This window comes from Neodothiora populina (assembly GCF_041146345.1).
Source record: "Neodothiora populina strain CPC 39397 chromosome Unknown canker_contig_16, whole genome shotgun sequence".
Taxonomy (NCBI): domain Eukaryota; kingdom Fungi; phylum Ascomycota; class Dothideomycetes; order Dothideales; family Dothioraceae; genus Neodothiora; species Neodothiora populina.
In genome coordinates this window covers 270,860-284,617 of record NW_027191409.1, presented here as the reverse complement: position 1 = coordinate 284,617, position 13,758 = coordinate 270,860, and the positions used below count along the sequence as shown (strand labels likewise).

Sequence of the window (13,758 nt, the reverse complement as noted above, 5' to 3'; positions counted from 1 at the left end):
CTTTCTCACCTTCGGATTCGAACTCATAGCGGACGATCCTCCTCGGTTTTGTATCTTCTGTTGTCTTCTTCTTTTCTCTTTCTTTTCTTCTCTGTTGCTGTCTTCTCCTTCATCCAACCTTGGAGGTTCGCTCAAATCATCATCGTAGTGTATAAAATCGAGAACAATTGAAAGCTTCAGCTCGGCTTGGAATGGCAGAATAGGTGTAATGCAATAAAGGTGAAAAGTGCTTGGGCACTACAAACGGCAGTACACGAATGAACAGTCCTAGGAGACGCATACAAGAACCCTTGATCTACTCGATCGGGAAAGCACGCAAGACCTCATCGAAGAGAACTAAATTTCAGCTGACACAGTAAACGCGAAGGGAAACCGACCTTGACCTTCCCAGAACTCCTACTACCAGACAGACGAGAAAACAGACAAAAGCCAGACATGCCGATCCCCAGACCATCCCTTCCTCCTGTTCCCTAGAACGAAGTACGGAGGTTCAACCCCGAGAAAGAAAAACGCCACGATCCACCTCCTTGCCTCCACCCAGCACTCCCCAACCCCACCAAAGACCGCCGGAAGAAAAGAAAAAGAGAGAAGAAGACACGACCGGCCCACGCGCTATCCCAGCCCTCCCCAAGCGCCCCTGATCCTCCTGGCGAGCTGGATATCCTTCTGCATAATGGTGACGCGCTTGGCGTGCAAAGCGCACAGGTTCGTGTCCTCGAAGAGATGCACTAGGAAGGCCTCTGCGGCTTCTTGCAGGGCTTGGATCGCTTGTGATTGCCATCTGAAGATGCCAGTGCCTGCTGGGGCCATGTTGAGGCAGATTTCGCGAACCTGGTCTCGAGTCAGGACTGGGATATTGAGGGAGGACTGAGTGGGGAGAGGTGGTGGACTACTCACTAGTCGCGCAAAGGGTAGTTTGAGGATCAACAGGTCGGTCGAGCGCTGGTATTTTCTGATCTCGCGCAGGGCCACTGTGCCGGGTTTGTAGCGTCGTGCTTGCTTGACGCCCATTGCTGTTGCGGTCGATGATCAGTAATCTCGACTCGGCTATTTCCTGTGCTTTTTGCTTCTCGCCGTATAGAGGAGTGGAAGCATGAGAACATACCGTTCCCTGAACTCCTCCTCGGTACTTTTGAGTTGACCGTCTTGCCGCCTGTGCTCTTGCCGCCGTAGCTAGGCCTGTGTTTCTGCGCTGTGCGTGGCGCCATTCTTTTGCGTTGTTCTGTTCGCGGTGGAGTCGGGCCCCTGATTTGGCGCGATCACCGAGGCATCAATGGCGCGAAGGTGTGGTAGCGAAGGCAGGCGGGGCGTGATGGTGTTGACGGGCCAGATCGTTGGACGTCCGGGTTTGTTGATGGTGGAGGTGTGGTCGCGTGTGGTCGCGCGCAGAGACTCGGCTCTTCTTTTTCTGCTAGTGCTGGGTCAAGGGTGGTGGCGGCGCGGCGGGTCAATTGATGTTGTGTGTTTGTATACCAAAGTCGCGATTATGGATCGATGATGTTTTGGGACTCTGACTCTGGCTTCGACCGATGATCGAGCGATAAGATACGATCTTGGCACCCGGAGAAACAAAGTAAAGTAACCTTAGGTGCCGTACAGCAAGGTACCACAGTATGCAGATACAAGTACAAGTGCAAGCCACACTCGAGCAATAAGCACAGACATACAGTAACAGCCACAGGAATAATCGCCGGAGCTTAGACCCGTTCTCCAGGGTCTTCTGCTTGTGTTGCACGCCATGACTGTCGACTGCCACTGCCGGATCCTGACCCCGATGCCTGATCCTCGGCGATTGCAATGGAGATTTGGACGCTTCGAGTAAGATGTACTGTACAGGTGTCTAGTCCTGTCGTGTCTTGCCTGATGTAGACTATTCCATCCTACTGTACCATATACACTACCGTGCAGCCTGATCACTTTACCTTGACTTGCCTTTGTGTTTTGTACACCAACAAGGCAGCCCACTTTATAGTAATTACATGTCGCTCCTTTCGAACATCTAAAGTCGCGCTGCCTTGTCCGTCCGGACACTCTGTACTGCTCTCCATCGTCATCGTCATCGCCATCGCCGTCGCCATCGTAAACATTGACACCTGAACATCAACTTCTACTCCATTCAAAGTAGCCACAACAAACTCTTGCAACATGGCTGCCATGCTCGGTGCTGGCGACATGGGCCAAATACCTCTGGAACAATGGTTCTTTGAAACTCCCGTCTGCACGCGCTACTGGACCACCGCCGTCGTCCTGACCGGAGTCCTCGTCCAATGTCACATCCTCACGCCTTTCCAGCTGTTCTACAGCTATCGCGCCGTCTTCTCCAAAGGCCAGTACTGGCGCCTGATAACTACTTTTGTCTACTTCGGCCCTCTGTCGCTAAACCTTCTGTTTCATATCTTCTTCATCCAGCGATATGCGCGCATGCTTGAGGAGTCGGCTCCTTCGCGCGCGCACTTTGCCTGGCTACTGGCATACGCGGCCACGACTCTTTTGTGTCTTGCTCCTTTGTTGTCGGTCGCTTTCCTCGGAAGCACACTGAGCAGCACTCTGGTCTACATCTGGGCCAGGCGTCATCCCGACGTCCAGCTTAGTTTCTTGGGCCTGTTCGTTTTCACTGCCCCCTGGCTGCCATGGGTCATGCTCGGCCTGAGTGTGCTCATGCATGGCCAGTGGCCCAAGGACGAGCTGTGTGGTATCATTGTCGGCCACGGTAAGTCGTGATCCCACTCACAGGTTCCTAGCGGGACACACGACTAACCATGAATTGCTCGTGCAGTCTGGTACTTCTTCAACGATATTTACCCTTCAACACACAACGGATCGAGACCGATGGACCCGCCGACATGGTGGCGCAGACTCTTCGAGGGCAGAGCATGGAACCCCGCTGCCGACAACGATGATGCCGCTACCGCTACCGAAGTCGTCCCTCCCGTCAATGCCAACGGAGATGATCACCTCGTCCATGCTGCACCTGCACCTGAAGTGCAATAGTCCAACTTGTCTTTGCGTTACTGGCGTTCCACACCCTGCATTTTATCGGCGTTTGGCTCTTGAGAGATATCCACCTCATCTTGGTCGCGAACATGATACCTACTACATTACATGGGCACAAGGCGTTCAAGATCATGCGTTCCTTCGTGCTGAGATGGTTCGAATCAAGTAGACGACGACACCACAAGGTCGACATTCACATTCAGCACCTCCCGCTGCTATCCGCTCCATTAATGTTCAGCCACGCTCCAGTGATAAATGAGTGTTTCTCAGCCACGACAGTAAGTTGTTCACCTAGGCGATATCCGACGCTATTCATCACATGTGCTTGCTGCAATGCTATAACACAGAGTCAACGAAGGTGACACTGTCGAGGAGGAAATAATACAGTAGCTGCAGTGCACTTACCGTCACAATTTACATTAGATGAATGATGCACCACGATAAGGCCCTTTGGTAGGCGTGCGGGAAGGAAAGGCGATATCTGGCCAGGTACCCGTGTTCCGAGTCGACAAACCATCGGAATTGTCACATTCATCGTACCCTCTTCGGCCATGTGCTCTAGAACAATAACACATGTTTCACCTTATAATCTACGCACGTACCTCATCGATGATACACCCCACCCCGGAGATATCCCCCCTTCGCTTGTTCATCTATCAAGCTTTCTTCCCCATCCAATACATCCCTCTGCAACCAACCACGTGCATGACACTTGACCGTACATGATGCATGCTTTCCTGCCTTATCATATGGTATACCATGCCATCACACCGACCTCGCTCTCGTTGTCCTGGACGAGCGGATGAATGCTCTTATCTCCACCGCTCAGCTTCCATCGTACCTCAACCGCAACCGCTCTAGCAATGCACAATCTGCAATAGGCAGGTACCGTGTCATGCATGAGCAGCAGATCCAGATTTCATTTCTCCTTGTCTCGAAGGCGTCACGTTTGCAAGGTGGTATAGACTTAAAACAAAAACTTATTTCGTTCTGCTCTAGTCGGAAGACACCGCATGTTCACAAACACTGTCACCCCAGGCGAGCTCCTAACCTCTCTCTCTCGTCACTTGCGTTCTTGCTTCTATAGGCTCGCAATGCAGGACCGACCATCATTAGATGAAGTTTGCAATATGCAGATGTAGTCTTTTTGTTCGGCCCCTTGCCCCCTCCTGATGCATTGACGCTTTCGATTGGTCCTTCTTCTGTCATTGCCATTGTAGGTGATGATTGGCGGCGCGTGGTCTCTTATATAGACTATGGAAAGCAACGGAGGTGTGGGGAGAAAAAGCTTAGATGGGTAAGAGGCATGATGGTAGGGAAGAAGGTAAGGAAAGGTTTGGCGGTTGTACAAGTTATCAATGCATAGTGAATTGAGAAGAGGTAGGTATATAAGAGGTCAAGACCTATCCTATTTTTCTGTTTCTTCCTTCTTCATCAAGACTATTACGATCGCCTGTTTCTGATCCGACAGAAATCAAATCAGAAAGAGAGCAACGCCAAGCAATGTCTCCTCTCAACCCAGCAACTCTGGCGACCGCCCTCCTCGGCAGTACCGCCCTTTGGATTCCCCAAGTCTCCGCATGGGGAACCCTTGGCCATGAGACCGTGGCATACATCGCCCAAGACCGCGTGGCGGCGCACACCAAGACCTGGGCCCAGGGTATCTTGTCCAACACCAGCACCAGCTACCTCGCAGGCATCGCCACATGGGCCGACACCTACCGCTATACGTCTGCAGGAAGCTACACGGCTCCTTTCCACTTCATCGACGCCGAAGACAGCCCTCCCAAGTCATGCAGCGTAGACTACGACCGCGATTGTGGCACCAAGGGATGTTCCATCTCGGCCATTGCCAACTACACGCAACGCGTCGTCTCGACGTCCCTCAGCGATACTCAAGTCAACTACGCACTACGCTTCCTCGTGCACATCATCGGCGACCTGCACCAGCCGCTCCACGACGAAGCGCTCTCGGTCGGCGGTAACGACATTGACGTGACTTACGACGGCACCTCGACAAATCTCCACCACATCTGGGACTCCAACATGGCCGAGCAGCTCGTGGGAGGCTACTCTCTCAAAGACGCCCGCACATGGGCCACGACCCTTGGCAAAGCCATAACGTCAGGAACCTACAAGTCGCAGGTTTCGTCCTGGACCAAAGGCCTCGACACCACGGACCCGATCTCGTCGGCACTTAGCTGGGCGCAAGAAGCAAACGCCTACGTCTGCTCGACCGTGATTCCCTCGGGAGTGTCAGCGGTCGAGAACAAAGATCTCAGCACGAGCTACTACGACGATGCGATCCCCATCGTGGAACTCCAGATCGCTAGAGCCGGTGTCAGACTCGCTGCTTGGTTGGATGCTATCGCCAAGGACCAGAAGGTGTTGGCGAAGAGGTTGGATGAGGAGCAGGTCGATCTCAGTGGTATGGATTTGTTGCCCGAGGCCAGGCCTTTGAGTAAGGCGAAGCTCGTCAGGGAGGCTGTTGGGTACGGGTGCAGACATTAGGGCAGTTCTCCTTGCGCCCGAGGAAGGTCTAGAAAAAGAAGATGAAGAAGAAGATGAAGAAGATGACGATGAGATGAGGTTTCGGAAAACGAAGAGCCGCGTGGCAGGGACGAGCATGCACAAATAGACGAGTGGATGATTGGAAGGACTGGATCTTGCGAGAAGGACACAATTGGTAGACTTTGGAATAATCCAGTTGGGGAAATTTGACGCTTGCGAATTAAAGATGTAGATGCCAGAGCAGTAGTCGACGGAATACAGAGGAGATCAGAAGGGAAGGTGGGGCACGGCGACGGGGTATCTCTGCACATCAAAGGCGGAAAAGAGGAATAGACGAAAACAAGAAGATTCATCCCCGCCCCTTGATCTTCCCATCTTTATGATCCCACTCCCTCCCTCCCCTTTTATTACCGTCCTTGTCTCTGTTCCTCCCACCACTTTTATTGATCTCCTTGGCTTTCTCCCTCGGATCGATAACCTCAAACTCCTCCATCTTCCTCCTCCACTCGAGATCTTTGCCCAGCGTGTCTTTCGCAAACGACAGGGCGTGAGCCATCCACTGTGTGCCGCCCTTGAGCAGGTCTTCGTCCTCGTCGTCGTGGTTTCTGGTGCTCGGGTCTTCTTCGTCCCATGATTTGCAGGACTGGCAGTTTGCGATGAAATGCAGGTCGCAGAGGGTCGCTTCCGTGTCTGGTTCTAGAGGTTTGTCTTTTTCTCTTGGCTCGTTTGAGGGGTTCTCCTCTTCTGCTTGTTGCTCTTCCTTGTTCTCTTCTCCTGATGCTCTGCCAGCTGAAGCGTCTTCTTCGACTCGCGGTATATGCTCCAACTTCTTCTTGAACGAATTGAACAGATCCAGCGCCCCCTTTTCATCTGTGACTCTGCCGCGTCTGCGGCCGCGCGTCGACGTGGCGGGTATCATTGCTTCGAGCGCGGTCTTCTTTTCTTGCTCTTCGCGTTGTCGTGAGGAGCTGGCGCCCGGCCGCTTCATGGATGCTTTGAGGTCTGCGATTTGTTGGTTCACTTTGTCGAGTTTGCTGGGTTCTGGCTTCTTTTCTAGAGGTGGAGGCGGAGGTGATGGGTCTTTCGTTCTTGGTGGGGGGTTCGTTTCTTGGGCTGGTGTCGGAGCTGGAGAGGGAGAGGGAGAGGGAGAGGGAGAGGGAGAGGGAGAGGGAGAGGGAGATTTGCGTGGTTTTTGAGTTGGTAAGGCTTCTGGCTTTGCACCGTCATCTGCGCTGGGTGTGACTCTTTCTTCTGGTAATCCCTCTGCTCTCGGTGTCGCTGCTGCTTGTGGTGATGCTTTCGGTGCTTCCGACGGAGAAGGAGCAATAAAATTGGGATTCACTTTAGCCTTCTTCGGCACCGGCACCACGACATCCCCCTCTTCACCCTCGTCTGCGCCGAAACTGAGCAGGTTCTTCCCGGCCTTTCTCTTCTTCTTGACCGGCTTGGGCACGTCTTCCCGCTTGGTGCGCTCGGCAATGTGCATTCGCTTGACCATGTCCTCGAAGGGATTGAGTAATATCTCGGTGCTTATGACTCTGGTGGGATACAAGGGCCTGTCTCCCCCTCTTCGGCCAGATCGGCCTCGGCCATCTTCATCAGATTGTAGATGGTGTCTCCCTCGATGCGGCCAAACATGGTGTTCTTGCCCTGCAGCTCGGGCGTGGCGTCCAGCGTGACAAAGAACTGCGAGGTGTTGTCGTCGGGCTCGCCAGAGTTGGCCATGCCCAGCAGACCCCTGCGGTTGAACTTCAGCCGCGAGTGGAATTCATCGTGGAAAGGCGCCCCGTCGTTGACGGCGCTGATGCCTCCCGTGCCCAGGCCCGAGGGATCGCCTCCCTGGATGATGAACCCCGGCACCAGCCTGTGGAAGATGGTGCCGTCGTAGTAGCCGTCCAGACAGTGCTGCAGGAAGTTCCGTGTCGCCAGAGGGGCCTGTTTGCCCCATAGCTCGAAGACCAGGTCGCCCGAGGTTGTGTTCAGCAGCACTTTTGCAGTCGGCGGCGGTTCGAGGTTGTAGAGACTCGACATGTCGGGCCAGGCGTCTGCTTGTGTCTGTCGATGAGAGAAAAGGTGGACGATGAAGATGGTGATGTCAAAATAAACGAATCTGGCGGGTGTTGCCGACGTCACTTTGGAGATGAGATGCGATGAGATGCATGGAGCTTCCCCCACGGATTACCTACTCCATCTCTGTGTCTATACCACTGATTATCTGACAACACAAAAAACATCATACCTACTCTTGAGAACAGAGACAACTATCCACCATGTCAGAGACAAACTTCGCCCGGGCCTTCATGTCGGCCATGGACAGGAAGCCCATCAGACTCAACAGCGACTACATTTCCGATCCCAAGAAATACCCCGCCCAGTCGCCTGTATGTTCATACCCTCTTATAATATGTCCTTTACAAGACACTGATCATCATGTGATTAGTACATCCTCCCTAAGCCAACCCATCCCTTCCCTCGTCGTGAACGTCCCGATGTCGCAGCGACACCCAAGACTGTCTCGGTCAACCTCAAGCCCATGAAGTCTTCTCAGGGATCTCTCAGTCTCCCGTCGCAACTTCTGGACACTACCGTGCTCGACCTCAAGACTCAATATGCATCCAAGCACGGTCTTGACGTCTACAAGATCAAGATGCTGCTGAACAAGAAGCCCTGCCCCGACCTCAAGACCCTCAAGGACCTGCTCCCGAGCCCGCCTCCTGCATCAGTGGACCTGACTCTTATGATCATGGGCGGCTTCTCCAGCCCGGCTCCATCCTCGCCTGCTCCTGCTTCTCCCGCCATCGAGCTCCCCGATCCCACCGCCGGAGCTGCATCTGTACCTGCATCCAGCGATCCTGCACCTCTATCTGAACGCGCCGAGGGTCAGGCCGAGACACTTCCACACACAGAAGAGACCGCCGCCGATATGCTCAGCAACGACGCTTTCTGGGGAGATCTCAAGTCCTTTTTGATCCAGAGGTTACGCGACGAGTCAGAGGGCGAGAGGCTCGCGGGCATCTTCAGGCAGGCTGCGGCCAAGTGATGAGCCTCTGTTTCGCCATCCAAAACATATCAGATATCGTTCATACAACAAATTTCTGTTTCTTGATAGTTGTTTCTGTCTACCATCGGCAGTTCCAGCCGCTTTCCGCTGAAATGCCTTCACTGTGAAACAACCAACCTGACCCTGCCTCGTATTCAGCCTCCAATTTGCCTTTGGCTCGCCTTTGTCAAAGAACCTGCTCACAATATCCTTATCGCGTGTCACATCAGATCATGCACAAAATGTCATGCCTGTCCCTGAATGCTTATCGCATTGATCGGCGCCGCTTTCATCTAATCCTCTTCTCCCCGCTTGCTTTGCCCGCCCCACATCTGCACTCTATGCTCTCGCACCAGTCCCTTCTCAGCAGGTCGTCGTATAATCTTCCATCTCCGAACCCTTGGTCGTACTCCTTGTCAGGTTTACAATTCGTACCAAAATACCCGGACCTGCCCAATATGTACAAGTCATGCGAGCATCGAAAGTCTTTCTCCTCCGGGTTGCCAGACTCTGAACTGCTACCCACCAACCCGCGGTAACTTTAAAAACCACTGGTTGTCAAGTCAGTGTTCAACCATGCTGTGTCGCCCGCAATGTGTCCCCTGCTCACTCCCGCCCTACTCATTTGCAATATGCAGAGTCGATGGCCATACATTACTCATGGGGAAGGTGTTGATAGTAGCTCTGCCGTGATCTGCTGTGCAGGAAATCAAGATACATAAAGGGCTCTGTCCGTTCCCTCGTCTCATGTAGGTTTTTTCTGTGATAGTCGTATGCTCTTTCAGCAGTCGTTATGATAGCCACACAAGTCTTGGTCGCTAGCCTGGTAGGTTTGAGTGCTGCCGCACCGTGGTCGGCTCCCAAATTTCCTGATTGGAGCCCTCAGCAACACCCCGATCACCCGGGATGGAAACAGCCAGTGTACGTCTGAACAGCTTTTTGTTTTCTTGCCACACACTGACTCGCATAGGCCCTACATCCCGCCACAGCCAAAAGCTTCATGGAATCGACCGTACCCGTCGGCCTATTCTACTGGCAAGTCTGGTCCAACTGGTAGCGGCACTGTCACAGCACCGGCGCCTACTGCTTCCAGCTCGAGCACGGCAGCATCAACTACATCCACCTCCGTCAGTACTGGTGCTTGTGCAAGTGTATCGAAGCTTGTAGCGTCTTTCAGCAGTGCATCGCCTGCTGCTGCCACAGCGAGTATCCCAGCCCAAGTGGCATATGATTGTCTCCATGAGATCCCATTCAACCAGAGCGCTGCTTTGGCGTTGATGGACTCGATTGAGCCATACCTGAATTGGCAGACTACTTTGAGCTATCTGAAGTCTCCTCCAGACGAGGTATGTTGACATGTTTCTTCTCATTCGACGAGCCAGTCTTACTGACGCACTCCATAGTATGCGCAAAAAATTCAGCCTCCTTATGACTTCTTTGCTGTCTGGGAGGAAATTCGTGCCAATGCCTCTGCTGGCGCTTATGCTTCGGAGTACGAGTTTGGCTGGCCTCTGTACAAGGCCTTCCAGAACGCTCACGACGGTCACTTCGCTTTCTATCCCGACAGCGTTACCAGTGTTTTCACTTTTGGCCGCACTACGCCTCTTGTCTCGCTCTCTGTCGACGGCGAAAGTCTGCCGCAGCCGTACGTCTATGCTGACATTCTGACTGCGTCATTCGGCAATGCATCTTTCACTCCGTCCTATATCACCGAGATCAACGGTCAAGATGCGATTGATTATCTTTTGGACTGGTCTCAGTGTGGATCTCTGCAGGACCGTGATGCATTGTGGAACAATCTCTTCTACATTCCTGCTCAGGTCTCGCTCGGATCTTCAGGAACCGGCACTGGCACTTTCAGCGGAAGTGGTCGTGGAAGATTTGTTTTCCCGGGTCCTACCACCACCTTCACTTTCGCCAATGGCACAACCGTCACCAATGACAACTATGCTAGAGTGTTGGTGGACTTTTCCAACATCACCACCGGAGCAGACATCTATAATACGTACTTTGCCACTTTGCCGTATGCCAGTGAGAACGCTTTCGACCTTCTTCTCTCTTCCGAGACCAGCGAGTCGACTAGCTCAAACACTACCAGCAGTGCGGTCACTTCCACTGCTCCTACCCCCACTGCCCGAACCACCACTCCTGCTCCAGGATATCCTACGCCAGTCGTCAGAAACTCTTACAACGAGAACGCTGGCTATTTCCTCTCTGGCGCGGATTATGCAGATGTTGCCGTCTTGGCTCTTCCTTCTTTCGCAGGAACGGACGAAGTTGAGTTCCAGAACGTCAACAGCGAACTCATTGCCGCTGCTCTCGCAGCTAATAAGACGAAGCTGATCATTGACGTATCTGCAAACGCAGGCGGTACTATTCTTCAAGGTTACGATATCTTCAAGCAGCTCTTTCCCAGCATTCTTCCTTACGGAGCCACTCGCTTCCGAGCTCACAAAGCCTTTGACCTGCTTGGCCAAGAAGCTTCCGAATTGTCAGGCCGATGGCCACGCAGTCTCAACGAGAACTATACCGTGCAGGACATTGAGTCGTCGTCGTGGAACTACCGCAGCGACGCCGATGTCAACTACGAGCCGTTCACGTCTTGGCCCGAAAAGTTCGGTCCCCACGCATATGGACCGGCCGACGACAATTTTACGTCAATCATTCGTTGGAACTTGTCAGACCCCTTGATCCCCGACAACTCCGGCGGCATCTATGTCTCGGGCTACCTCAACCGCACCAACGTGACCGTACAGCCCTTCGAAGCCGAGAACATCATCATCGTCTACGACGGCTACTGCGCCAGCACATGCACCATCTTCTCGGAGCTCATGCGCCAGCAGGCCGGCGTCAAGACAATTGCACTCGGTGGCCGCCCGAACAAAGACATTATCCAAGCAGTGGGCGGAGTCAAGGGCACAAACGATTTCCCCTACTCATACATCTTCGAGTCCATCGAAGAGATCTTCTCGTTCTCCAACGCCTCGGACCTCGAGTACTACAACTCAACTGCGCTAGGAGACTACACACAACTCCCCCTGTATCGCGCTCCTTCAAGCCCTGTAGTCAACTCGCGAGACGGCATCAGACAAGGCGACGAGTCCGGCCTGCCTCTGCAATTCAGATACGAAACCGCCGACTGCAGAATCTTCTACACGCCGGAGATGGTCGTCGACGAGACCGTCGTGTGGAAGACTGTGGCTGATACCGTGTGGAAGGGCGGCAACGCTTGCGTGGCGGGTAGCAATGACTTCTACGGCAGCAACAGTACCGTTGCCAAGAGGAGATCTGGTAGCGGTATGGGACTGGAGAAGAAGAAGAAGAAGAAGAAGAAACATGCTGTCAGGAGAGACGTCGATGTTCAGGCGCTGTGGGATAGTCTGGATGTCGAGACTGTCGGCTTTACACGAGGCGGAGACGGTGTCATGGTCTTGTAATCTTGCCCTTCCTCTTCAGCTCATCGATTGAGCTGCTGTTTATCCTGTATACCAAGACCTGGTAGAAACAAGAAATTTGACGTCGAGATGGACAGTACTGCACTTGGCTCGGATTTGGAGCACTTTGATCGTTTACTTCCGAAACCTGCCCACGTGTGCTTTTCGCATTGGTCTCTGGGTTTTGCATTCATGTTTGATCTTTGCATTCATGTTTATCTTCCCACGTTATATGTTTCGCGTCTCCTGTTCTGCCACTTGCGACACTCCTTGCTATTTGTCCTTGGGACTTGGTTCGGCAATGAGATGGTCATCTATCAGGATGATTGAGATGGCTAATCGGCCGCACTTCTAGCGAGCACCTCCTGGTTTCGCTGCCGTTGCCGATGGTGGTGAAGTATCAAACACAAATCACGATCCTAGCCAGGAGAACCTCGACATACAAATGTACCTGATCAGAATATCTTTTTCTGCAATCACAGCTGGATTCTCGATTGCGGCCTCAATGCGACCCCTTTTTCGAACCTCGATCTTGAAACGGATAGGATGCTCGACAGGCTTGTACCGATCGATATATGTGTACAAGAGATCTCACATCATCAGCATCGAGACGACCTATCCGATGGGTGAAATGATGCAACGACTTGGTTGAACTCGTTGTTCACTGCCGATGACGCATATTCAAACACGACCAGCCAGAACTTCAATTCCCAACCTCAACTCAAGACGCCCATCCAGATCTCGATAAGAACACCAATCTGAAAACCTGACGAGAGGCTTCCGTCGGTTCTGTATGTAATCCATCCTGTACTCGCCATCGAAACAGTGGTCCGAAACGAAACATGCGCCACCGCTTTCGACCTTCTTTCATGATTTTCGCAGCCGACGCCGACGCCGACAACAACAGAAGAAATAACGATAGAAGGCCAGTCACACTGTAAACTCATAATACTCGTAAGCGACGCAAATAGATTCCAGCGAATCAGGTAGCGCCGAACAAATATCGGAGTCGGGCAAAAGGGGACAAAAAAGGGGTAAAGCACCCTATAGACAGCGAGGTAGGTCAGCGAAAGTAGGGCAGTGCACACCACAGCACCACAACGGGTGCACGCAACAAGCTTACCACAGCACACAGCCCCCGACAAGTGAAGTGAACTCGCGAAGTGAAAACCCGTCCATGGCAAAAGAAAAAAGGGCAGAAAAACGCGTAGTGCAACCAATTGTAGGAAACAGAGAATAAGTATCTTCTCGAGTCTGAGTCTCTCTCTTTCTTTCTTCACACTTCACAGTACTCACGGTATTCTGAACTTCATTTGCTCCATTCAATCCAGCTCAGCCAACAACATCATTCAAACACAAGACCAAAAGCATTTCAAACTCGTTTCTAGTCCACAGCATATTCCCATCATCCACTTTTTCCAGCCAGAATTGTCTCAACAAAGGCAAACAAACCACTTTTCCACACACAAAATTGGGCTTTTCTCGAACTTCATCTGCTCCGATCGAACCGGCGAAAAGAGTCACCTGAATCAAAGAACCAAAAAAGCCCAATCCATCCCGAACAACCGCACAAGCATCAATTTTCTTCTTCTTTCCAGATCAATTTCCAGTCAAAGCCAAACAAGAAAAAAAGAAACCACTCTCCCGTCAATTTCAAGCCCAGCCACTTTTTTGCCAATACCCAATCGATTCCACTTCAAGTACCAAGGACAGACCTAAACATGTCTTGCTACTATCCCCAAACCCTCGACCTCACCCCCTACTTTCCCGCCCTCTCGC

At 52.5% G+C, this 13,758-nt stretch overlaps 7 protein-coding genes across 7 annotated transcripts; 4 read left to right on the top strand and 3 right to left on the bottom strand.

Moving 5' to 3' along the window:
- Positions 1 to 612: 612 nt before the first annotated feature.
- On the bottom strand, positions 613 to 1,208 carry AAFC00_003449 (uncharacterized protein; the record flags this gene model as incomplete). The annotated part of the gene is made up of 3 exons (XM_069342921.1): positions 613 to 831; positions 898 to 1,013; positions 1,106 to 1,208. 3 exons carry the CDS (start codon positions 1,206 to 1,208, stop codon positions 613 to 615), a joined length of 438 nt encoding a protein of 145 aa, XP_069200728.1.
- Positions 1,209 to 2,145: 937 nt separating this feature from the next.
- Positions 2,146 to 2,991, top strand: AAFC00_003448 (uncharacterized protein; the record flags this gene model as incomplete). Its single annotated transcript, XM_069342920.1, has 2 exons — positions 2,146 to 2,710; positions 2,777 to 2,991. The coding sequence occupies 2 exons, from the start codon at positions 2,146 to 2,148 to the stop codon at positions 2,989 to 2,991; spliced, it is 780 nt and encodes a 259-aa protein (XP_069200727.1).
- A 1,506-nt stretch (positions 2,992 to 4,497) lies between these two features.
- Positions 4,498 to 5,505, top strand: AAFC00_003447 (uncharacterized protein; the record flags this gene model as incomplete). Its single annotated transcript, XM_069342919.1, has 1 exon — positions 4,498 to 5,505. The coding sequence occupies one exon, from the start codon at positions 4,498 to 4,500 to the stop codon at positions 5,503 to 5,505; it is 1,008 nt and encodes a 335-aa protein (XP_069200726.1).
- Positions 5,506 to 5,854: 349 nt separating this feature from the next.
- AAFC00_003446 (uncharacterized protein) lies at positions 5,855 to 7,003 on the bottom strand (the record flags this gene model as incomplete). Its single annotated transcript, XM_069342918.1, has 1 exon — positions 5,855 to 7,003. The coding sequence occupies one exon, from the start codon at positions 7,001 to 7,003 to the stop codon at positions 5,855 to 5,857; it is 1,149 nt and encodes a 382-aa protein (XP_069200725.1).
- Positions 7,004 to 7,035: 32 nt separating this feature from the next.
- On the bottom strand, positions 7,036 to 7,536 carry AAFC00_003445 (uncharacterized protein; the record flags this gene model as incomplete). The annotated part of the gene is made up of 1 exon (XM_069342917.1): positions 7,036 to 7,536. One exon carries the CDS (start codon positions 7,534 to 7,536, stop codon positions 7,036 to 7,038), a length of 501 nt encoding a protein of 166 aa, XP_069200724.1.
- A 239-nt stretch (positions 7,537 to 7,775) lies between these two features.
- Positions 7,776 to 8,545, top strand: AAFC00_003444 (uncharacterized protein; the record flags this gene model as incomplete). The annotated part of the gene is made up of 2 exons (XM_069342916.1): positions 7,776 to 7,886; positions 7,946 to 8,545. 2 exons carry the CDS (start codon positions 7,776 to 7,778, stop codon positions 8,543 to 8,545), a joined length of 711 nt encoding a protein of 236 aa, XP_069200723.1.
- Positions 8,546 to 9,338: 793 nt separating this feature from the next.
- On the top strand, positions 9,339 to 11,982 carry AAFC00_003443 (uncharacterized protein; the record flags this gene model as incomplete). The annotated part of the gene is made up of 3 exons (XM_069342914.1): positions 9,339 to 9,466; positions 9,516 to 9,891; positions 9,949 to 11,982. 3 exons carry the CDS (start codon positions 9,339 to 9,341, stop codon positions 11,980 to 11,982), a joined length of 2,538 nt encoding a protein of 845 aa, XP_069200722.1.
- Positions 11,983 to 13,758: the final 1,776 nt, after the last annotated feature.